This window comes from Artibeus jamaicensis, unplaced genomic scaffold, assembly GCF_021234435.1.
Source record: "Artibeus jamaicensis isolate MK-2021 breed Jamaican fruit bat unplaced genomic scaffold, CSHL_Jam_final scaffold_2172, whole genome shotgun sequence".
NCBI classification, from domain to species: Eukaryota; Metazoa; Chordata; class Mammalia; order Chiroptera; family Phyllostomidae; genus Artibeus; species Artibeus jamaicensis.
The window spans coordinates 1,888,561-1,913,019 of NW_026522031.1; the positions used below are offsets into that span (position 1 = coordinate 1,888,561).

The following is a 24,459-nucleotide window of genomic DNA, read 5'->3' on the forward strand; positions in this document are numbered from 1 at the left end:
CACAGCAACCGTGACACTGAAAGCGAAGAGTGAGCGGGAGGACATGGTGGGAGCGACGGCAGGGTGACCAGATGGCTGGGGGGCAGGGCTGGATTCCACCTCCTACCACGCCCTCTGGTGAGCTCCACATTCACTCACTTGGTCCTTCCCACTCCTCCCTCTTCTTCTTCCTCCCTTTTGTTTTCCAGAGTTGAGAGGCGTATTTCCTCTCTAAACCACAGTTCTTCAATTTTTGTGTTTTTGGCAGATGAGCTGCTGCTCTCCAGATGGACTTCTCCGCGAGCCCCACCCAGTTCTGGTCGGCTGGCCCGGGCCCCACACGCCACACTCGGCTGCCCCTTCTGCAGCTGCAGCTGCCACTCACACTTCTATGCACTCAGTTCCAAGGCACAGAGGCTCCGATTCAGGATGATGAACATGCCAGGGATTCAGTCTTTTCAGAAGCTTAGAACTAGCCCAGACCCCTATCTGCATCTCCTCTGGACTTTCCTTGATTCGGGACACGGCCTGGGCAAATCCCTGTGTGTGCCATTAGAGTGGGGGAGGGGGCGTCCACCGGGCAGTGAGTCTGTGAGGTTCTGTGACCGATTTCAACACAGACGGCGGGGATGCTTCAGGATGCGCCTGAGCTCTTCAGTGCGGCCCCGCAGCCCTGCCGTGGGCCTGGCCGCCACCTCTGCCGGCTGCTCACTTTCCACTCCACTTTCCTTTCTGCTCAGCCTCCTGCGTCCTCGCCCTTGAAGGGACAGCTCCTTCAGCCTGGACGGAAGGCGCCTGCTCTGGGAGTGAATGGCCCCCTGGGTCCCCTGCACACACCGCCTCTCGAGTCTCACAGCACAGCACTGGGTGGTCTGCTCACTTCCCTGTCCCTGCAATGTACCGAGCTCCCTGAAGGCCTTTCCCTCCTGTTCCCAGAACATGGTGGGCGCCCAACACAAAGCAGGAGGAATGAAAACACCACATACCAAATACCAGATCAGGCCACACACCAGGAAAGTGTGGCCCAGCAGTGCAGGCCTGCCTCGGCTCACGGCACTCGTGCGCTTCGAACCTACAGTCTCCGCTGCCCAGTGACTCCCCGTCGCCCCGGAGGAGCTCCCCCTGCGACCCCAAGCCATCGCCTGCCACCGCCAAGCCATCGCCTGCCACCCGACCTCAGAGGGCCTACCGCTGCCTGTCAGCCCCCTGCACTAGCAGCAGTCCCCACGGTGGGTACCTGAGCTTGTCTGCGATGAAGATAACCCTCCTTTCCAGAAGCAGAGAGGCAAAAACGCAGAGCAGGTGGCGGACGCTGAGAGAAGAGAAGAGACACTCAAAGTCCACGTGTTCGAGCCGGGAGTCCAGCGGGCGGCACAACTCAATCACCTGCCGGGAAAAGGAGCTGTCGTGAGGGCCCAGCCTACTTGGCCAGGCCTCTGGCACATGCAGTCGTCCTCAGCAGGGGTGGCCCACTGGCAGGGGCAGAGGGAAGGGGGAAGGGCAAAGGGACCGGGGAAAAGAAGAACCAAGGAGACGGGGGGAAACCATCTGGAAGGGAGGCCTGTGCCTCACACCCAACAATGAGACTGAGGACAGCGTGGACGGAGGTGGGAGATGGATGCCCATAAAATGCCATTTATGGGGGGTCAGAGGGCAGCGTGGATGGCAGCAGCAGTGGCCCTTGGCCCCAAACGGTCGGAGGCTCTCCTGGCAATGATATATCTGCACCACCCAGAATTCTATGACTGGTGACGAGGCGCTCTCCCTTAGAACCCCACCGCCAGCGTCTGTCCCAGAGGGAACGTCCCCTGCCAGAGTGCACCCCGGGCTCATGCAGAGAACCGGCAGATTGGAGCAGCACTCCCCAGACTCCCCTGCTCTAGAAGACGCTTCTGAACAGACTGCCCACCCGAGCCCTCCCCAGGTGGTGTCTTCCCGCCCGGACGCTGAGAGTGTGTGTCTTCTCATCCTGCACTTGCTGTGATGGCCCTGAACTCACCTGTGGTCAGTCCTCACATGCACGGCTTTCCTCTGTGAGCGGCTACCCTCTAACTGTCAGCACTGGTGCTGGGGCATGGCGGGCTCACTGGTGCCAGGGCCTGGTGGCCAAGCTGCCTCTGGAGGCTCTCCGGCTTCAGGGAGATGGCTCCTCTGTGCTGGGAACCTGGGTTGTTCCAGAGTGCCCCAGACCTGTCCTTATCCCTCCCTGTCTCCACAGGTGACCTGCTTTTCCAGGGCCTTTGGAGCCAGAGCCCCAAGTCTGCGTGGGATGGGCCTTCTGAGGTCCACAGAGCCACATACACAGAACGGGAAGAATGCAAACAAGCTCCAGCATCAGGCACCAGCCCAGCCAAGGACAGGGACACCTGTCCCAAGCCCAGGGTGAATGAGAAGTACCTGAGGTTGCTTCCCCTGAAAATACTCTGTGTCACATGGTAAAGTGACAGAGGTGACGCAGACCACAGCCATGAGTAGGTTGTGCACAATCCGTGAATGCAGTGGGCTGCCAGGAGAAGCAAGGATGCTCAGTGCAGGTCCCTGACCTGCGAGGCCAACATCATGTGAAGAACCACACGTGCGACTGAGTTCTGGGGGCTGCTCTCCGGCTGGGGTCCTGGGCTGGATGGACTAGGCTTCCGTGGACTTTATGACAGCCGTGGAGCCAGAGGGCACCACTGGAGGTGACCGTCCACCAGAAGCCAGCCCCTCAGACCGCTGGGCCTTGTGCGTCTGCCCCACACTCTGCCCCAGGACAGGAAAGGAATCTGACCGCTCACCTCTGTTCCTGTTCCTGGCAGGAAGTTCTTGACGATGATCGTTTTGCCCAGGGCTGGGAAAGGGGCTTCCATGACGCTCCTCATGAGGGGCTGCACCAGCGCAGGAGAGACGCGTCGGCGTTTCTCCACCTCGTCCAGGATCTGCAGGGTCGGAGGAGCAGCTCAGCCACCTGGGCTCGGGCCTCAGGGCGCCTCCCAGTAAGGGGTGAAGTGCAGTTCCTCGCCTCCCTGGACTCAGGGTTTGGCCACGTGAGGTACTGGGCGTTCTCAGTGGGAGGAACATACAGATACGCTAAAAGCCACTGAACTGTATGTTTTAAATCAGTAAATTATATATAATCAGTTATAGTACAATAAAACTGTTACCAAAAAATTCAAATGCAAGATGCTCCACAATCTAGTTGTAAATCAAAGAGCTTAAATAAAAATGCTGTTTATGGGGGGTCGGAGGGCAGTAGCAGAGGGGAGATAACGGTGATGGAAGGAGACTCAACTTGGGGTCTTACACACACAATACGACACGCAGGTGATGTATTATACAGAACTGCACACCCGAAACCTATATCATTTATTAACCAATGTCACCCCAATAAGTTCAACAAAATTAAAAGACATAACTTCAACTACACTTTAATAAAACTGGAAATAAAAAGAAAAATGCCATTTATAATAACATACATGTACCTATTGAATCCTTGAAATATGGCTAGTCTGATTTGAGATGTGTTCCAAGCATAAAATACTCAGTGGATTTCGAAACACACAGTTAAGAATGTAAAATATCGATGACTTTCCATATTGATTACATGATAAAATGATACTATTTTGGAGATGCTGGGTTAAATAAAATTTATTACTAAAACTGAAACACAGTATGGAATTTCTTAAAAAACTAAACACAGAACTATCGTATGACACAGCGATTCCACCCCTGGGCACAAACCCCAAAGCATCGGAAGCGGAGGCTCAAACGCACGTGCGCACGCTCGCTCACAGCAGCACCAGTTGGAGCAGCTGGAGGGTGGAAACAACCCAAGTGTCCGTCAGCGGATGAATGGATTAACAGAACGTGGTGTGCACATATTGTGGAACATTACTCAGACTTGAAAAGTTGAGAAATTTGCCCCTGCTGGTGCGGCTCAGTGGATTGAGAGCCAGCCTGCAAACTAAAGAGGTGATGGTTCGATTCCCAGTCAGGGCACCTGCTGGGTTGTGGGCCAGGTCCCCAGTAGGTATTTCTCTCCCTCCATTCCCCTCTCTCTAAAAATAAACAAATAAAAAATAAACAAATAAAACTCATTAAAAAATGAGTTAAGGAAATTTCACTTATGTTCTAACACGGATGAAGCTGAGGACACGTGCTCAGTGAAATAAGCCAGTCATGAAAGGATCGGTACTGTGTAATCGCACTGACTCGAGGTGCTGGAGCAGTCAGAGTGATGGGGACAGAAAGCAGAGTGGCGGCTGCCGGGGGCTGTGGGTGGCAGGAGGGGGTGGGGAGTGTCCAGTGGGCACAGAGCTTCAGTCGGGGAAGATGAAGTTCTGGAGGTGGGTGCTGGTGGTGACAGCCTGAACGAACTCAATGTCCATCAACCGTGCACTCCAGAACGGTCAGAGTGTAAGTTTTACGTTACATATATCTCAGCATGACAGAAAGGAAATGATATGACAAAAAATTTAAAAGAATTTTGTAGGGAGGGGAGGCAACTCGGGAAAAAATACCTAAATAAAGGATGTGTAGGGGAACAATGAAAAAATGTCGAGGAGCATGGGGCTGGTGGACTGGGGGGCCGGTGCCAAGCCCAGGCCCCGGAGGCCGGCCTTCCACGTTTCTGCTCGCTCTCTTGTGCCCCTGCGCAGCCGGGAGAAGCGCGGGCTCTGAGCAGGATGACAGGCTCAGACCCAGATGCGGACGTGCAGCCCTTCACAGCCATCGGCCAGCCCAGACCACAGCCCCCAGCTACTCATCACTCACGAGTGAGCCCAGCGAGGTCAGTGGAGCCAAACGCCAGCTGACCTGCACGTCTGGAGAATGAATGGCTCTTGCCACACAGCATCGCTGTGGCAATGTGTAATGGAACAACTTCTTCAGAGACTCTGAGACCGGTTCTTCCTATGGGTGATTCCCTTCTGCACTGAAGGACTGTCTGCCCTTCTGGTCATCCTTGCCTCTCACCTGAAAATAGCTTGAGTTCTAGGAACCAGTTTGCCAAAGCCCTGTTTCTGGTTCTGTCCTGAGTGTTCGCTGTGTGGTCTCTGGCAAGTCAGGACAGTACACTCTTACGATACCCCGGCCACAGAGCTGAGAGGAGTCCCAGGTCCGAGCACCATGCCAGCGCACTGGCAGGTTTACCTGCTCCACATGCCCTGCACAGGACCCAGCACCGAGGCTCCTGCGAATTCCAAGGCTGCCCCTGCAGGCCAGGCTCACTCGCACAACCTGGTTTACTTCCAGCCTCCCTGAGCATTCTCACGACAACAAAGGCTGTGACCTACAGCCTTATCTCCACCTCGGAACCAGCCTGCGTGAGAGACCTGCACCAGCAGCAATGCACACCTGTGCTGGAACCCGTGCTCCACCTGGAACAGGTGTTTGAAACAGGCTGGCACAGAAGTACAAGTTCTAGCACGGCACGAGGTCTCACAGTATCGGCCTAGCTCAGACTTCCTCTGAGTGCCGGTGCAGGGTGGGCAGGGGCGGTCTGCGGTCTTGGGATGCTTTCAGGAACTGCCGCCTTACATCAGGGGGCAGTAGATGTAAGACTTCAACCCTCTGAAGGGAAGCTCAGACTGAAATAGATGCTCAGGAAGGGCTTTAAATAAGTTCCTGCTTTAGATATTCACGTCTGGTTCATATGGGAAACAAATGTTGGATTATACCTCATTCTTGAGATCAGCGTCATACAGCACAGTACTTATCTCCTACACAATCCAAAATACTGGGTGGACGGGCCAACTCAATATGGCAGTTCCTGCATCTTGATATATTGGCTTGTTTTCCCACGAAAAGGGCCCAATTATATGGAGATTTCAATAGTTGTAGAGCACTATTATGGTAATAAATCTCACACACGTGCAACATAGATACGCACAATACGCATATACAGACACATATCCATCCACGCCCCCCCTACCCTTCATCTTAGTGGGTTTTTGTCCAGCAAAAGCTAATTTGACAAAAGGCTTTCTTCTTCGGAGAAGGAAAGTAAAACCTTTGGGATATCCTGGGAAGTCCTCTGCCTCCCCCAACCTCAGCTACAGTTACTCGGACTCCCCCCTCCCCAGTTTCCTTCATCTGTAATGCTAAGAGAATAGAGGCGGCCATGAGGGGAGGAGGGGGAGGTGGGAGGGGAGACAGGACGACGACCAGATGAGAAAAAGCTCCTGGGGAGCTGGAGAGTTTCCGTGCCCTCCTGGGCCCAGCCTCCTCCCTCAGAGGCCCAAACCCTCACCTTTGAAAAGAGGCTGAAGCATCCCAGGCGGCTCACGATGCAGTAAACTTCGGGGAGACGCTTCCCTTTGCCTCCAGGCTTTTTTGGAGAGAAACACAAGAAATCCTGAGTGCTACCGGTCCCGGGGAGAGAACCTAAGCATTTCTGAAAATCTACAGCGCATCAGATGTTTTCCTGTACCACACAGTGCGACACCCCGGTGAGGTAAGGAGTTATCAACACCCTAATTCCACAGGTGGGAAGCACTTCTGGCCACACAGTAGGAATCTTTTCACCTTGCGGAAGGAATCAAATCGAGGGCGTTGCACACACAGTGAGTGCTCAGTATGACCCGGGAACCCTAAGTAAAAGGCATAATGTGCTCGCCCAGGCCACTGCAGCTCCTTTAAGGAGTTGCCTTGGCCCTGTATACTGATGATAACGTAAATTCCAGGAGAGACATTTCTGAAAGTCCTTTCTGGAAACTGACTTATAAGCCAATTTTCAAACCAAAAAAAAAAAGAAAATCAATTTCAATACTTCAAATTAATTTTATCAACAGAAATTATGATCCCACTTAACTTGCTCAAGTATTATCCACATTCTTTATTCACTAATTAATCCAATAGTTATTGAACTACCATGTGCCATACGTTATTCTTAACTCTCAATGATGTTAGCCTGCTTCTAAGACTAAAATCATACTCCAGTAGAAAATTATTGTTCCTGAAGATTCTCAAAAAGACGGGCCTCGGAAGACACGTCCTCAGGTGTTCTAGCACGGTCGGGTCCTGGGACCAGCTTCTGACCTTAAAGGGCGACTGTTCGGAAGGAGACACGCCAGCGAATTATTTGAGTCGTGAGCAACACACCCAGCCTTCCCCTGCCCTCGGCCACCCCCATGGACGTTCTCTCCAGGGTCTGCTCGGCACGTGCGATTAGGCAGGACATTTGGTTTAAGAGAAAGTCTTTGGTGGGAAGCACGAGGAAGCATTTTCTTTCCAAAGGACACAGACACACTGCCCCTGTCTGTCAGTGCGATTCGGGTGAACCTCCAAGCTGGCTGCGTGGTCTCGGCCACCCTGGCTAACCTGCCACACCGGCCCCGTCTCCTGTGGCACACTGAGAAACCCTGGGAAGGCAGCGCGGGCCCTGCTCGGCTGGCTGAGAGGCAAAGGTACTCACCAGCAGTCTTCGGCAGTAACCAAACCGTCTGGCCCCATCTTCTCCCGTTAGGACAAATGAGAACGTCTCACTGTGGTGGGGAAAACAAAAGTGTACTACACAGCAGAGCAAAACAAAGGCACGTCGCGGTGAGCAACGAGAACATCCCGAAGGAGGCTGGCTGCCCGTCTCTGGGCTGCTCCCTGCCCGGCCTGCCCGTCTCTGGGCTGGGACTCCGGTCCCTCTGGCTTCGGTGTCTGTCAGGGGCAGAGAGAGCTGAAGCGGTGCTTTGTCCTGAGAGGGAACGAGGAGATTTTTGTTCACGCTGAGCTCTCGTACAATTCTTTCACCTGAGTCTTCCCAGGACAAAACACAGTCATTTACTGACACCGATTGTGGCTACTGCCTCCAGCGAGCTTGAGGGTGGGGGTGCATCCACTGACCGAGGGGTGCCACTCAGGGAGGGAGAGGTGGACGAGTGGGCCGGTTCGGTGCCCCTCCCAGAACTGCGCCTGGGTGCGGCGTCCCTGGGGGGTTGTCTGCCCAGAGCCACCCCAAGGCTTGGGCTGTCTGTAGAGACTGCTGGGCCAACTTTGAAGAACACAGCATCCCTCACACGTTTAGGATATGCAACCTACTGATGTGGTCAATTGCTGAACGTGTGATGATAACAATCCCATATCCACCCACGTCGGCGAAAGCAGAAATGTGAACTCAGCGCAAGCCAAGTTACAGCTGCATGGGCTACTGAAGAAATGTTTCCGCAGAGCTGGACAGGAATGGGTAACAGACAACGTTTCCCTAAGTTCTCCTAGACTAAGAATTAGCTTACTGCCCTTTATAAGGGCATGAAGTGAACAAAGGCCCAGACTGAGCGGTAGGCCTGGAAATCTGCATTCTTAGCAAGGTATGCAGTTTCTTCAGGAAAATTTTGAAAACATTGGTGAGGGAAACCTCCAGGCCCAGGCCCGCCAGGATCCTGTGGTGGAAGGCCTGACTTAAGGGGTCTGCCATGTATGACCCCATCGCTAGTCCTGGCCCTAGTCTATGTGGGCGGGGAGGGCAGAGGCCGGCACGTACCTGGTAAACTGCTCCACAGGAGTCCAGTCCTTGGCATCGGGGAAACAGAACTGGGGGATGGCCTTCAGCTGGTCCTCAGCCTCTCTCACGAACTTGAAAGACCTTTCCAACTGCCGGGAGAAGGGCAGGGCGAGAAGGTTGGAGAATAAACCCCAGCATGGGAGCGTGAGGCAGAGGCGGGGCCAGACCACACCTCCCACCTGTCCCCCGCCCCGCCCCCGTCGAGACCACCACCTGGACCCCTCCTGGCTCAGTCTGCGGAGGCTCCCCCCCACCAGGGCAGTTCTAACTACAGTCTTATGGGGGAAGTAGGAAGAAAAAAGGTGTGCTTCACAGAACGTTTTCTACGCCTGGTGTTCTGGAACCCGTGCTCCCACAGAGCAGCACCCCGTCCGCCTGGGGGTGGGGGGCCTGGGGCACAGCACGTGCTCGGGGCTGACACGGCGGGACCGCGCACTTGGAAATGCTGAAAGGGCGGATTCTATGTTATGTGTTCTATCGCTACCATTTTAAAAAGCTATTCTGGGAATAATTTTGAGAAACAAGTAAGAATGACTTAAAATTAGTACAGTTTGCTTGTAAACTGGTACACTTACTTAATTTTTAACCTCACCTGAGAATATATTTTTTTCATTGCTTTCAGAGAGAGGAAGGGAGAAGAGAGAGACGTCGATGGCAGAGAGAAGCACCGACTGGTCACCTCCCACTGTGCCCAGGCCAGGGATCGAATCGCAACCTTCCGCTTACAGGACGATGCTCCGCCCAGCTGAGCCGCACTGGCCAGGGCTGAACTGGTGCTTTTAAAATGTTGGGAAGAGTGACTGGCTTTTGTGATTTTACTGTCGTTGATAGGTTTATCCTTATTAAATTTCCTTTTAAAAATAAATTATGCTAAAGTTATCTTCGGTAATTTGAAATACCTGGATTTGAAATGAGTGGAGTCTGAATTTCTGAAGTTAGGAAATTGTAATGTATAATCTAAATTCTTTCTATAGTATTTCCATCGATTTCCTACTTGGTTTCTCAAGGCTTCCCACTGACTTCCACTTCAAACCAGCCTTGCAGACAGTTTTGAGGTCTGCAGGCCAGCAGGCCTTCTGCCTGCTTCACAGAGGCCGCGGAAGGTCAGAGAGGAGGTCGCTGAAGCCAGCCTCCAAAGGGACAGAGTTCTGGGCGGATGGTTTTCAGCTTCAGACCCGACTCTAGCATGACTCCCTTTAGGCTAAATCCGGTGTGACTGCAGCTGCTGCTGCTATTGACGGTTGAGGCAACTACCAATGAACAAAACACAGTTTGTACACCACAGATTTAAAGCCGGTCCTTAACTGTCCTTTAGTTTTCCATTTTCAGAATAAACAGTCTTTCTTTTCTCTATAATCCTTCTCTCTTCCATCCATGACCCAGAAGATCCCATCTGGTTCTGGGACAGTCTAAGTTGACAATTCACTAGCTCAGACTGCTGCCGAAGCAGTGATGTTTGACTGCAGTTGGGTAACCTTGCAGAGAAGCAAAAATGGGACTTGTTGGCAGAGAGAGGGCAATTAATCGCCAGAGTTGAAGACCCCAAACTACAGAGAGGGAAGAAGATGGAACGGTGGCGTTTCCCCACAGCGGGGCGGCACCGGGGAACCGGAGCGCAGGCCTCGGAGGGAAGGGGTTGCTGCGCGTCCCAGCCCGGCCGGTTCCCATTCGCAGCAGCCGCCCCCAGATAAGACGCATGTGCTGCCCACAATGCTGTCATCAACGTATGAGTTGTCAAGCCACATGTGCACACACGTGTTCTTATACACAGGAGCACACGCAGGGAGTGGCACGTGCAGACCCCTCTCATGAACAAGGCCAGCGCCCCAGATGGCTGGAGAAGCCCAGTCCCCATGGGCTGCCACAGAGAGAGCTGCGTGACATCAGGCATTTTATGGAACACGACAATGACCCCTAGCATGCAAAGACGGAGGACGCACCTTGATTACGGGGTCTATGGGGTGGGGCATAAAGCTCACGAGAAAGAGTTAGAAATGAGAAGGAGAACGAAAGAGGAAAAGGTCCATCTGATGGAGCAGGTGGGCAAAGGCAGAAGGCGTGAAAGAGCCTGGCATGCAAAGGGCACGTGTGGAATGACCACCGCACATCAAAGACACATCTAAGGACACCTGGCAGCCCGGGGCGTTCCCAGCAGAGGGAGGTGGGTGGCTGGGTTAGGGCACACCCACATAATGGAGCATTACATCCTCCAAAAGTGACGACTCAGGACTTGTATTAAACATGTTTATAAGTACCGAGAGGTTTATAAAACAGCACACAAAGTATACAAAAATGATACAATGTACAGGGTGGGGCAAAGTAGGCTTACAGTTGTGAATACATAGAACACACAGTTTATTCTTGTATTATTTATTAATCATGGTGTTATCTTCCACATAAAAACTGTAAACCTGCTCTTGCCCCTCGCTGTACTATCGCAGTTTTGTAAGGAAATCAGAGTGTGTGAAGACTGGACGAAAACACAACAAAATGCTAGGTGCCCATCTGGGTGGAAGGGCTCCAGGTGGCTTTTCCTCATGTGTTTCCTGGTGAGCCCCTTTTTCATCAGTGACTGTGCAGCTGTCCACCCAAACTAAGTTTTAGCGGGGACGTCTGGGAGTCCGAAGATGCCATTGGAAGCCAGCATTCAGTGGCTACGCGATCAGTGCCCTCACTCCTGGAACGCTGACTGGGTGCGGCCGTGCAGGCAACACTGAGCTCGGCCTGGGGAGGGTCAGTCAACGGGATGCCAGCACGGTCCTTCCGGCCTGGCTCTCACTTGTCCTGTGAGTCAGCGGAGCATGAGCAGCAGCCTCCTCACCAGGGGCGGCCCCTGCCCCGAATCTAGGCAGGTCCACAGCACAGGGGCTTCCCTGGATCGTCCCCAGAGGCGACCATGTGCCAGTTGGGAGGGCTGGTGCCTCTGGTGCCTTCACTTCTGCAGTTTCCACCCTAAGCTCCAAGGACGGGGCTTTGCTGCTGTGCAGAGCCACTCTGGGCAGGACAGAAGGCAGGCCGGCCCAGGACAGGAGGGGAGGGACGGCTGGACCTGGGCCTCGGGAGACACAGGTGGGGATGGCAAACGGAGAACCTGGGGGGCCCGGGCGTGAGCTCCCCACCCCAGGTGCTCTCTGAACCCCTCAGCCCTGGGCCTGTCACACGCTGCCTGCCGAGTCTCTGTGTGCTTACTTTGTGCCCTCCGGCCAGAGTGTGGATTCCTCCAGGACAGAAAACACACTCTGCTCACCTCTGAAGCCCCTGGGGCCAAGTGGAGAACAGGCTGAATTGTACCAGGGCCTCAGCCAATTCTGGACGAACGGAACCAGAATGTGGTGGAGACCCTTCCGTCCCGCTGTCCAGGCCTAAGAGTAGGTTACAGGGGGCAGGCCATGCCATCTGAGGCTGTATCCAGTGTCACTTCGCTGTAGGTGCCCCAATTTAATGCGTGGAGGAGCCACACCCCCACAGCCACGGGCCCTGCAGCAGAGAACGGGGTTCCTGCGCCTGCGCACACAGAGGTCCTCAGGGGGAGCTGTGTGCCTGACGGGAGAGAGGCCCCAGAGCAGGAGGGGACGTGTGGCTGATACGGAGGCGGGGGTGGGGGGGCCAGGGGAGGGTATGGTCAGCACAGGAGTCCCATACGTATTTTTGACCGTGCTCTATGTCCTTGAACCTCACCTCCTGGGATCGCCCAAATTCTCCAGCAGGAGTTTCTTCATTTGACATAGCCTAATTGGGACCTGACTTTGACATTCTAAATACCACGTCAGACTCCCGTACCTCCCCAAATCCATGAGTCCCTGCACCGTGTTGGCAAGAATGCTGCAGCAGGCCAGGAAGCCAGGACAAGCGGACTAGGGAGATGGAGAGCTGAACACACTGGCTGAGCAGTGTACAGCCAGGTGCAGAAGGTCACCTCCCTGGAGGTGACATCTAGGCCTCAGCCGTGTTGCAGCTCCACGCCCAGAAAAGCAGAAAAACCAGGTGGGCGAGGACACCAAGACCAGATGCAAGGACTAACGGCCCCCTGCCCAGACCCTGAAGGAGGGCACCTGGAGAACTGGTGATATCCTGCTGAAACCCTCCCTGAGACCGCCCCCAGGGTTCCCACCGGCACGAGAGAGACACAAACTCAAGACAAAGGGCCCAGCACGTGCACACTCTCCCTCTGGGGAGCAGCCCATGCCCTTCCCTCCCCCACTTCTTCCCCCACAGGCACACGCCTCCTAAACTCTAAGGGTCCCCTGAGACTTGCAACCAGGGGAGCAGTGGGCAGCGCAGCCCGTCCCAGGCTGACCCCCTGGACCTGCCCCCAAGGCTCCCCTTCTCTGACTTCCCAGTGAGCTAAGGCAGCCCCGCCTGGGCTCTCCTGTTGCTTCTCCTATGCTCGGACTTTCCATGCTTCACTGTCCCAGCTTTAGTAAACACACCCTCACCGTCACCTGGACTGGTGTTGTGACATCTGTCCCGCATGAAGTCGAGAGCCCACACATTGCCAGCCGCCCCAGGCAGACCCGCCCAGCGCCAGGTCCCTGTCCGGTAACACGTTGGCAGGCCGCAGAGGCCCGGCCCGCCCTGCCATACCTTCAGAGGGAACTGCTGGGTGACCTCCGGCACGTAGGCGGCCCCGGCCTGCTTCTTGTGCAATGACACCACCACGAAGTACTCGAAGAGCTGCCTCTCCTGGTACTCCACAAGCTCCCGGTCCAGCGGTGGGTATCTCGGCGCCTGCTTCAGGCGGGACTTCACATTGACCAGGCGCTGGCTGTGAGCTGGGCAGCCAGAGAGAGGAGACAGAGGAGGGGTGGGGAGGCGGCCTGAAAACCACCCAGTCTCTGACGTGCAGTCGCACAGGCCGCAACAGGCGGTGCAGCTCCCAGCTCCCAGTGCTTTGTCCAACCCTAAAGAAGTGTCTCCACATTTAACAAATCAGTATGAACTCTTTCTTGGGGAACCTCGCCAAAATTCCGGGAGGAGCCACATTCGCCAGGCCTCCAGGCTAAGAGGATGCAGTCGCCTGGAACTGGAGGCCTTGGCTCCGCCCCGGATTCGCTGTCTGGACTTGGGGCAGGGCCTGGACCTGTGTCCCTCTGTCAGGTGAGGTGGGGACTCGGACTCCCCTCCTCACTCCTTTTCCTCATTCTTCACATGGTGAGATGTGACCAAACTCAAACGCTAGAGCTCCTGGAGCCTTTGTAAACATCCTGTGTGACTCAGCCAGCGAGACCAAACTCACTGGAGGGCCCCCACCTGCCTTCTCTCCGGCCCCCACTCTGAGCGGTGGAGTCGAGCCGCCTCGTTCCCGGGCAGGGCCACGGGGTGGATGGGCCGCGTCGCCCCACCAGGCAGGCCTGGCCCTCAGCTTTCTTTAGCTTCCAGCCGGGGTCTGAGAAATCGCAGAAACCCCGCCGCACCTGACCTAAATCACCACGCTGGGATCCACAGGGGCAATCATGTCACTGACGTCACACGACAGAGGAGGAACTAGAGGCCCTGAGATCGTCAGTGAGTTTCTCCAGATCACACGGCCATTTTCACAGAAGCAGGGCCAAAGCCCCAGGTGTCTGGAGTCGCAGGCCGGCCGTGTTGCACATCATTCAGGCGTGAACCACGCCTGACACGACGGAAATACCGGGGAGGAGCGGGTCCCCGCCGGTGTAGTCGCCCTGGATCTCCAGCGTGCAACAGGCCCATTCTCATTGTGCCGACGACTGAGCCGCCCCCGAGCACCCTGCGGGCCCCCCGTCCCTTCAGATGTTCACATTCACGCCCTGCAGACAAGCTCGTGCGGGGCCGCGCTGTCCCGTCCCTCCCGTGAAGGGGTCAGGGTCGTGCCTGCAGCTTCCTCGTCACCTGCACGCGCCCTGCACGGCAACCGGTCCTACCTTTCAGCTTCTCCTCCGTGTCACTGTCAGACTCGCTGTTCTCATCTGTCACTAGACGATGGAGGGAGGGAGGGAGGGAAGAAAAGGAAAGGAAAGAAGAACGTGAGTTTTTCTGATGCAGGAACTTTTTACATGAGGTAGCACAAAACCAAGATTTCTAGTTCAGAAGGGCTATTTAAATGACCCCTTTTGTCTATTTAAATGGAATGGACAAGCCATGTCTAACCAAGTCTATTTCCAAATTAATTCGGCCCTAGATCAGATAGTACCGGTATCAAATTATAGCAGAAGATACTGGCCCCTTGTACGCATGCTGAGCGAAGCGGTTGCTCCCCTGTTAGGTCAGAGCTTGCTGCCCTGGGCTCACTGGATGGAGGGACAGGGAGAGAGGAGCCGAGGACATGCCACCAAGCTGTGCCCCTGCCTGGTGGGCCATCCTGGGGCCACTGGAGACACTGACAAAACGCCAGCTTGTGCTCCCGGGTGAGCCGACCCGAGGCAACAGCTGTCTGCTCCCAGGAAGGACCCGAGTTCAGACCCCCCGGGGCGGGGAGGACGGTGCCGGTGCGCCCACCTTTCCCCGAGCTGCTCTCCGTGGACTGGGACAGCCTCTTCACCCGCTTCTTCCCCCTCCGAGCCTCGTAGATGGCGTTGATGCGCACCACCAGCTGCCGGGCACCGAGAGAAGAAAGGCCAGTGTTAGCGGCCACCTCCCCGTGTGCAGTGGGGGCCCTTCACCCCCTGTGCTCTCCCAGGATGAGGGAGGGCCCGAAAAGGGGGCGGGGAGGAGACCTTTCCCCCGGCACCGATGGAAGCATGGAAGGACACACTGTGGTACGCACACACAGGGGAATATTATTCAGCCCAGAAAGGAGGAAAACTCTGACCTACTGTCTAACATGGATAAACCTTGAGGACACTGTGCTAAATGAAAGAAGCCAACCGCAAAAGAACAAATACTACACGACTCCACTTATATGAAGGACGAGCACAGGCAAGTTCACAGCGACAGGAAGGAGAATGGTGGCTGCCGGAGGCGGGGGATGGGGAGTTAGTGAGTCAGCCTTGGCGGACTCCTAGTCCCAGGCTGGGGAGACGAGAGGTTCTGGGGGGTGCTGGTGAGCGCCACAGAGCAGTGCACTTAATGCCACCAAACCACACACTTAAAAACGGTTCCAACGACAAGTTTGACGTTATACACATTTTACCACAATTTTGAAACTAAGTATGATAAGTAAACAAGTGAGTTGCTAGGTTAAACTGTTTTTTGGAGAGGAGGGAAATTTTAAACCCATTCAAAATCTCCCCCCTGAGCATCCAAAAATAACTAGAAAGCAGACAGTTACGGTGTAGTTAACACCCTTCCACTTACTCAAACACAGTGAACACAGAAGGTAAGCTCCACGTGGGTGGGGACCTTCGACTGTGCTGTACCAGGCCCTGCGTGGGAAGGAACAGCGCCTGGCACACAGTAGGGGCTCAGTAAATATTTGTGAATTTCTTGATTGAATACAAAGCACCTATGATGTGCAAAGGGTTCTACCAGGAGCTGTGAGGGAGAAACAGCTGTAGGGGACAGGCGCCCGCTCTCCGAGAGTTCACGAGCTAGCAGGGAGGACCGAGGTGCATCTGTAACAACCACAGGAGACAGGGCAGGGTGCTCTGTGAGCAGAGTGGTCACGTGCCAGAGAAGGCGCTCACTCTATCTCAGGTCAGGAACAAGAGGGAGCCGCATACACACCAGTCAATACATCTTTCTCCCTTTTTATTTAAAAAAAAAAACAACGCCGACTGGCATGGCTGAGTGGGTTGGGCATCGTCCTGCAAAGTGGAAGGTCGCTGGTTTGATTCCCAGTCAGGGCACATGCCTGGGTTATGGGTTTAGTGCCCAGTAAGGGCGTTTACAACTGGCAACCAGTAGACACTTCTCTCTCACATTAATGTTTCTCTCCCTCTTTTTCTCCCTTCCTTCCCCTCCCTCTAAAAATAAATGAAATCTTAAGGAAATAAAAAAGAGCCAGGAAAGGTGTATTTTGATCACTCCTGCCTCAGAGCCCAGGCTCTGCACAGAGCTGCCCTGCGGCAGACACTGGCATGTTCTGACCCAGAGCAGGCGGACGGAGCTGCTGCTTGAGGCCGTGCAGGGGGACCATGTGGCCTTCGGAGGCTGGGCGCCGCAAACGCTGCCAGGGATGGGCAGAGTCGCTGAGGCTGGGAGAAGGGTGGTGAGGTGGGAGGCTTTGGGCCACAAGGCATCCCACCCTGCTGGCTTCCCCGGCCCCCCAGGCCTGCGAGGAGGCAGGCTGCAGCGAGCGCAGTGGCGGTCTCTGCCCAGGCACCTCTGCAGCCTTCCTTGGCGGGGGTGGGGTGGGGGCACAGCTGATGTTGAAGTTTGTCGCAGGCCTTACCTTGGGGATCTTTCTCTTCTTCCTGCCATTCGGTGGGTCTCCAAGATTAAAGAAAGTGTCATCGGGGCTGCTGGGGGTGGAGGGGGGGCTGAGTTTGGAAGGGGACCCCATTCCATCCCGATTCAGCTTCCTAGTGTCCAGCAGTTTGAAGTTCCTCCTCTCTGAATTTTGCCGGAAAAAGGCAGGTTTGGACAATAACTGCTGTGAGGAGAAAAAATAAAGAAGGTATGTGAACACACAGGGGACTGACCGGGAGTCACCGGTGGTGCTGGTGACAGAGACCATGAGCTGGAGACGGGGACCGGGGTTTGTGCTGGCAGGTGCAGGTGCATTAGCACCACCCAGTTACGGAAAGTCGGCCTGACCAAGGACGCAGTCCACACTCTCTCTTCTAGACAAGTGGGACTCGCCTGGCTCAGTAGCCTCCCAGAGAAGGCTTTCTGACAATCCAAGCCACACGGTGTGGAAGGCAGTACGTGCCCTAGGCCTACCTTTGACCTTGCCCCTGGCAAGCTAAGTGCCTCCTCTACAAGTAATTTCTTGTCTCTGGGCCTCAGCTGCTTGAAGGTCAAAAGGCAAACAAAACAATGGGTAAAACACCCTGACTGATGTAGCTCAGGGGGTGGGTGTCAGCTTGCAGACTGGTGTGATTCCTGGTCAGGGCACATGCCTGGGTTGTGGGCCAGGCTCCCACATAGGGACGTGCAAAGAAGCAACTGATATGATGTTTCTCTCCCTCTCTCTATTTCTCCCCCTCTCTCTAAAAAATAAATAAATAAGATCTGTTAAAAAAAAAAAAAAAAACCCCTGGTAAAACATTTTGTGTAATTCACAGAGCTAATTTTTTTTAAAGATTTTTATTTATTTATCTTTAGAGGGGAAGGGAAGGAGAGAGGGAGAGAAACATCAATGTAATGGTTGCCTTTCGTGCGTCCCCTGCTGGGAACTGGCCTGCAGGGAACCAGCCTGCAACCCAGGCATGTGCCCTGACTGGGAATCGAACCTCGATTGTCTGGTTTGCAGGCCTGTGCTCAATGCACTGAACTACACCAGCCAGGCAGAGCTCATTTTTCTAATGCATACTACAAACAAATGAGAGGATAACAATTCAGAAGAAAGGCAAAAGAATGGAAAATTTGTAGAAAAAAATACAACGATTCTTAAGAAATATAAAGGTTTCACTTATAAAAGAAAATTAAAATGCTGGTGAAGAAACATTTTTCACTCAAAGAGCAGCAAAGACAAAACAATGTAACTCGCTGAACTGTGCCAGCGAGGGAAACCAGTTACTCTCCCACTTCCACACACCGACAGGGGGACTGGAAACTGGCACAACTCCACGGGGAGGCAATCTGGCCGTATCAGCACAAATTCCACCCCTAGGCATCTGTGCTACTGATGTGCTCACGCTGGTGCAGCTACACTGTACCAGGAAAGCTGCGCCTTGTGAAGTATGCTGTGCGCTGCACCTTGATCCCGAGTAAACACGAAAGAAAGGCAATGACCTCAGTGTCTGTCAGCAGAGGCCAGTCGAATACATCACGGCACAGCCACACGGCATGACACAACTGAGGTGTAACAAACCCTAGTGTTCGGATGCGGAAGGTTCCCTCCGCTATGTACCGTGAAGCATGCAAAGCAGAGTGTGGAGGAGTCAGTATGGCAGGCTGACATGCATGTGTGCGTGTGTTTGAAGCTATTCCGCTGGTACATGCGCAGTTCTAGATGCACAAGGACCTAACATGGTTGCTCCAGGGCAGAGAAACAGAGGATCCGGGTGAGAGGAAGAATGTTCACTGTTTACCTTTATACTCCTAAAATTTTGAACCATATGAATGTATTAACTACTCACTAAAATAAGAAATATCAGCCCTGGCTGGTGTGGCTCAATGGACTGAGTGCTGGCCTGAGAACTGAGAGATCACCAGTTCCATTCCCAGTCAGGGCACATGCCTGGGTTGTGGGCCAGGTCCCCAGGAGGGGGTGCATGAGAGGCAACTGATGGATGTTTCTCTCCCTCTCCTACTCCCTCCCTTCCTCTCTCTAAAAATAAATAAAATCAACACACACACACGAAGGAAAATATATAAAACATAAGAAATATTAATAAAATAACTACTTTGACTATATGTTTTCTAAAGGTACTTCCAAGTCTCATATTTTATACTATAAATATGGTCGCAAAGTTTCTTTTTAAAATTAATTAATGTATTAGATAAGGCACCTAGCAGAGAACCTAATACACAGTAGGCATTCAATATAAGTTATTTCTCTTCCTCTTATGACACTGACTTATTTCATACCTTAGTGTGCAAACTGCATTGTCTTTAGTATACTATTTACCTTTTGGGATCCCAGTGTTTCTCTTATTAATTTGGATGAGTTCCCTGTATAGATCAGATATTAAATATTTGTCAGTTTTACTGTGTGTTTTTCCATGTGGTTCATTTATATTTTTATTTTGGTTATGTGGTATTTTTCACATAACATTTTTATATCTGTAAATCTGTTCATCTTTTCCTTTGTGAGTGATTTAATCGTCGCGTAGAAAATCTATACCTTTTTAGAGGTTTAATAAATACTTAATTCCATTTTTCTCAATTTTTCTTAGTTTATTTTGAACATAATGTATTCATTAATCCATCGGTAATTTATTTTATTGTATATTAGTGTAAGTTGATTCTTCCCCAGGCTAACTTATCCCCGTTTCATTAAATAAATGAGCCTTTCTTTTTCTATCATTTTATAAGCCCACACTTATCACATCTTAAAACTCTCACAGAACAGGCTGATTTCGTTCCATTGGTTTCCCCGCTACTGTTTAGCTCCAAGGAGTGTGTGACAGTCAACTCCAGACCCTCTGCCTTTCAAAGCCTGCCGCCGTCAAGGCCCCTGGCCTGCTCACCTGGCCCGCTGCCTGGTTTGCCGTGTTCTACAGGGAGCGACCCATGGCTGGGCACTGCCATTCTGAGCCAAGCAAGAAGTCGCCTGGTTTGCTCACTATGGGTATCGTAATAATTAAACCAGCCAAAGAGGAAGAAATAATAATGAGCCTTCTTTTAAAGACCAAATTCTGTCTGCGATGGAATCCAAAGAAATGGCCCCAATTCTTTCACTGCACTGGAATCTCCTGTCAAATCGTTGGCCAAAAGCAGGTTATCTATTTCCATTAGACAGACTGCGTAGTGTCTGTTCAGAGAACATCTGACGTGTGGACAGGACTGAGAAGAGAGAAAACGGAGAGGAATGAAACACGGCACTCGGTTTTCTCAAGGGTGAGAGACGGGAGGCGGGATGTGGGCTGCACCTCCCAGGGGTCACTGTGCTGGAGGAAGGGGCCCGGGGCGTGCGCGCCAGGGCACCCGAAACAGTGCACGTGTCCAGGGAGCTTCCATGAAGGGGCAGAGTTTCAGTGGCTGCTGAGCCGCTGACAAGAGGACTTGGTGGACGGTGGGGAGAGCATCACTGAGTCCGCAGCACGGACCGAGAACGGGCACAGAATGAGGAGGAGCAGACAGACCAAGGGGAGCCCTTGAGGGGACGATGCACCAGTGAAGACACCCAGTTGCCCGTGGGAGCCGTGGAAAGCGAGGGTACACATCTTGGACTTGGCAGTGGTCAGCAAGCTTTTTCTTAAAGGCCAGCGAGTAAATACTTTAGGCTTTGTGGGCCTTCCCGTCTCTGTCACAGCTACTCAGCTCTGCCACTTTAGTGCAAGAGCAGCCACAGACAATGTGTGAACAAACCAGTGTGGACGTGTTTCAGTGAAACTCTAGTTACAAAACCAGAGGACCAGAAGTAGTTTGCCACGTGTGAACTACGGATGAAAAGGGGGCTCGCTGTAGGACCTGGGATGACTGTGGTCCAGAGAGGGCTCCAGGTTTTGATCAGAGCGCCTCACAGCAACACACTCTGACAACGATGCGCCCGGTGCCACTGTCTCTACGGAGTGGCCTCTGTGGAGGGACTAGCCTGGTGGCAGAGCCCACAGGCTCCCTGACCTTACAGACTTTGGATTCACAGTGGACCTACAAAAAGATCTGTGGTGTCCAAAACGGTAAAGCAGACAAGGACCCCCTTTTGAAACCTCCTGGGTTATTTCTAGAGACCAGGTATGATGAGCCCTGGCTGGCCCCCCCCCCCCCCCCCCAGTGGGGCCGAGGGGGCTGGGCTGCCAGGAAGCTGTCTGCCTCCCCGAGGGAGACCACGTGACATTGAAATGAGGGACCATCACTCAGACAACACAAACTGTTTTTTAAAAAAACTAATGGCATGGAGAAATAGTCATGGTCACTATGTATAAAAGAGCAGTCAACTATTTACACAGTATAATCCCAAAGCTTTTTTTTAACGTACACACACTCACACACGTACAGTGTGAGACAGCCTGGGAGGAAATGAACCAGCGTGTTAACAGTGGTTGTCTCTGGGTGTGGGACTACATGCAATTTTTAAAAAGACCTATAAAAAACACACAAACATGCACACGCACACATAATAACAATCTACTACAGGAAAAAGAAAATACATGAACATAAAAAACAAAAGTCTATTACAAATGAGTTTTGTTTTCTTAATTACACCTTTCAGTATTTAAAAACTTTTTATGAGAACTTATTTCTACTTTCTAAGAATAAGGTTATTTTTAAAAGAACATATACCGAAAAGTGTTTCTCCGTGTACTTAGCAAACATAAATAGTGTTTGCCTTGCAGGCACTAATCTAAGTGGTTTATAGGTATTAATTTGATGATCTTTCATAGACTCCGAAGAGGAGTGTACTATCATTATTATTCCTATTTTACCAATGAAGAAAGAAACGCACAGCAATGAGATCCTTCTGCTCAAGTCCCCCGGCTAACATGAGGCCGAGGTGGATTCTGGATGGAGGAGGTCAGGCTCTCGAACCTGCACCCCCGACAGGATGCTGCCTCCCCGTATGATCTGTCGGTGGGAGGTGGTGTGGGGGGCTATCCAGGCAACCAGAGAGTGCTGATTAGTGATGCACTTCTCCCGTTGGGGTCATTACGTAAAGAAGAAGATCTCATATTAGCCTTTGAGATCAGCCTTCTGTAAACATCAGCTCCTACCACGTTTGCTGTGTGTTGGAGGTGTGGGGTGGTGGGTCACACGGAGCAGGAGAAGAGCAAGCCCTGGCTCAGGTCTTTGCACTGTATTAGCATCCGCCCTCAGCTGGACATCTGCTCCTTTCTAGGGCAAGTCTGTGCAAAGAACCCTCCCTTTCTGCTGGGACCCACTAATAAGGTGAAAATCCCAATGTAATGTAATGTACTGACATTTCAATATCATTCAGGATCTTTCTGTGGCTGGTAGAGGGAAAGGCCACAGAGGGACCGCTTCAGCGCGTTCTGAGGTCCCAGATGCAGCCCAGATGTGGCATGAATATTCAAGGAGCTCCACGGAGGAAGTGGAGAAGTCTGCAGCTGTCCCGGAACGGGGGCACAACCCAGACTCCCAGATGTGGGAGAGGAGAGGCAGGCGTATGGACACAGAGCCCACGGCAGCCTGCTGACAGGGGTGTCCCACCTGCGTCCCGCGGGCCACATGCCACCCAGGGTGGCTGTGGATGCCGCCAGACACAAGATGATGAGATTGTTTTGTGATTACGTGTCCCAATGTATTTAATGTGTGGCCCAAGAAAACTCTTCTTCTTCCAGTGTGGCCCAGAGACACCAAAAGGTTGGACGCACCGGAGCCTCCAAGGCTCAGTGGCAGTCGGACATGCGCACAGGGCAACTGGTCACCCTCCAGCGGGGGAGCTGCCTCACAACCTCCGAGTGCTCGCTCGCTCGGCTGCCTACTTGTCTCTCGATTCTGGGGACAGAGGACCTGCACTGTTCCAGCCTGGCAGGAAGGGGACGGGAAGGGCTAAGGCTTTCTTTTCTGGCCTCAGGAAGCGGCGCCCGCTCTGCATGCAGGGCTGCTCTGCGTGGGCAGTTTACTTGTTCCCAAGAGGCCGTGTGGCTCACTCTCCACATGGAGTGGAAGGTGGGCCGTGCTGAGTGGGACGTGAAGGGGCAGACTCGGGTGACAGCCTTCCCTGAGGATTTCCTAAGTGTGGACAACGTCCATATTCCAATGAAAACAAAGCGCATTCCATGGCTGTCTCTGACCATTCACCACCACACTCCCTTCCACGGGAGGAGAAAAGAGGAGTCGACTGGTCCCTGCAAGTGCTGTGCCACTTGCTTTGGGTCTGTACGGTCCACCCTGCATGACAGGTTCCACCTTCAACTCTCTTCAGGGAGACCGGTGGCCCCCGAAGATCCCCTTTGTGATTGTCAAGCACAAAAGGCATGCCTCGTGTGCTGACCCCACAGGCCCACCTGCCGGCGGAGGCTGCCCTGGCCTGGGGGCCCAGGAGAGGAGCGCGGCTGCTTTGCTTCGGCTGGAAACACACCCTCGCGGTGGGGTCACACCGAGGCTTGCAGCCTGGGCGCGGCTCCCTTTACAATTTTGTCAACACCTAAACGCTGCATAACTGTGTAACTGCTACTTACGGGAGACACAAAGAAACAGTGTACTCACTGACCCTGAGGAATTTACAGTGCGGTTGGGATGACGTTTTTAAGATACAGTGCGGGACTGAAATCAGACTTCGAATTGTCCCAGTAAGCGGTACCATCAGGCAGTATCCACAGTCTGGTGCGAGATGAAGGCTCGAGCCCGCTGAATGCTGCAGGCAAGTGGCGGGGAAGGGGCCCGGGGCCTGAGATGGCCTGGAAGCTTCCTGAGGGAGGCACGACCGAGCAACCTTAAAGGTGGGGGAGAGGTTCAGGCAAGAGCCAAGGCCAGAGGGAGGGATGGCCTAGTGCAGCAGCAAGCAATCTACCTGTGGGCCATATCTGGCTAGGAGCTAAGAATGAGGCAGCAGCGGGTGCCCGGGCACCAGTTACGGAGGAAGTTCAGTGCTCTGGTGAGGACTGTGAATTCAGTCCTGTGGGCAATGGGCTGCGACGATCACGTCCGTTAATGCAGTTATACTATCTATGTGCACATACCTGCAAGGTTTGAAAGGCTATTCTGTAAGGAATGCGAGGCTTCCACCCTGACCTCCAGGTGCTCAGACACTCAGACGGCGGCACAGGTACCCATACTCACCCTTGCAGAGGTCTTTCTTCACATGCACAGACATACCAGACTACACATATGCACATTCTTCCATTAAACACCCCACAGATGGTGGCACACAATAAAGACTGCTGCTGCACCATGCCTTTCGGTTCTGTGTGTCCAGTTCTGTAATTACGACATTCTTCTTCTGCAGCCATACACTACCTCATTCACTAGTGGGAGGAGTTTCTGACACCGCAGCGGCTAAGATGGCCCTTCAGGAGGCTCTGCTGAGCAGAGGGCTCCAGGGGAACTGGAGGCCGGAGGAGCAGGCAGCTTGGTGCACATTGGGGAGCCGGGTGGCAAGGGTGCTCCGGCGTCCCAGGGTGACCCAGAGCTCCAGGCTGCTCAAGGCCGTGGGGCCGAGACCCCTTGTTTCCCGACACTCCCCTGGGGGCTCATACCTTGGTGGACGTGTCAGAGATGGAAGAGGTGGGAGAAGCAGGAAAATTCAAGACACACTTCTTTCCCAGGCAGCGACCGTGCAATTCAACATCCTCATAAGGGTTTTCCTTCATCGGTGGATCTGTGGTCACAGGCAGCGGGTCAGGAGGTGGGGACACTGAGGAAGCTTCCATCCC

General features: G+C 53.3%; 1 protein-coding gene across 4 annotated transcripts in view; it reads right to left on the reverse strand.

Annotated features, from left to right (window-relative positions):
* Nucleotides 1–24,459, reverse strand: part of DENND2A (DENN domain containing 2A) — a 90,093-nt gene that overhangs the window by 18,682 nt on the left and 46,952 nt on the right. For 2 of the 4 annotated variants that reach the window (XM_053656618.1, XM_053656617.1), the window contains exons 5-14: nt 24,283–24,404; nt 16,746–16,946; nt 14,912–15,005; nt 14,338–14,388; nt 13,037–13,224; nt 8,432–8,541; nt 7,373–7,442; nt 6,209–6,286; nt 2,757–2,897; nt 1,217–1,365 (exon numbers count right to left, since the gene is read on the reverse strand). In XM_053656618.1, coding sequence (XP_053512593.1) covers nt 1,217–1,365; nt 2,757–2,897; nt 6,209–6,286; nt 7,373–7,442; nt 8,432–8,541; nt 13,037–13,224; nt 14,338–14,388; nt 14,912–15,005; nt 16,746–16,946; nt 24,283–24,404 — 1,204 coding nt within the window. The remainder of the gene's footprint in view (nt 1–1,216; nt 1,366–2,756; nt 2,898–6,208; nt 6,287–7,372; nt 7,443–8,431; nt 8,542–13,036; nt 13,225–14,337; nt 14,389–14,911; nt 15,006–16,745; nt 16,947–24,282; nt 24,405–24,459) is intronic. The other 2 variants (XM_053656619.1, XM_053656620.1) reach the window with 2 other exon arrangements.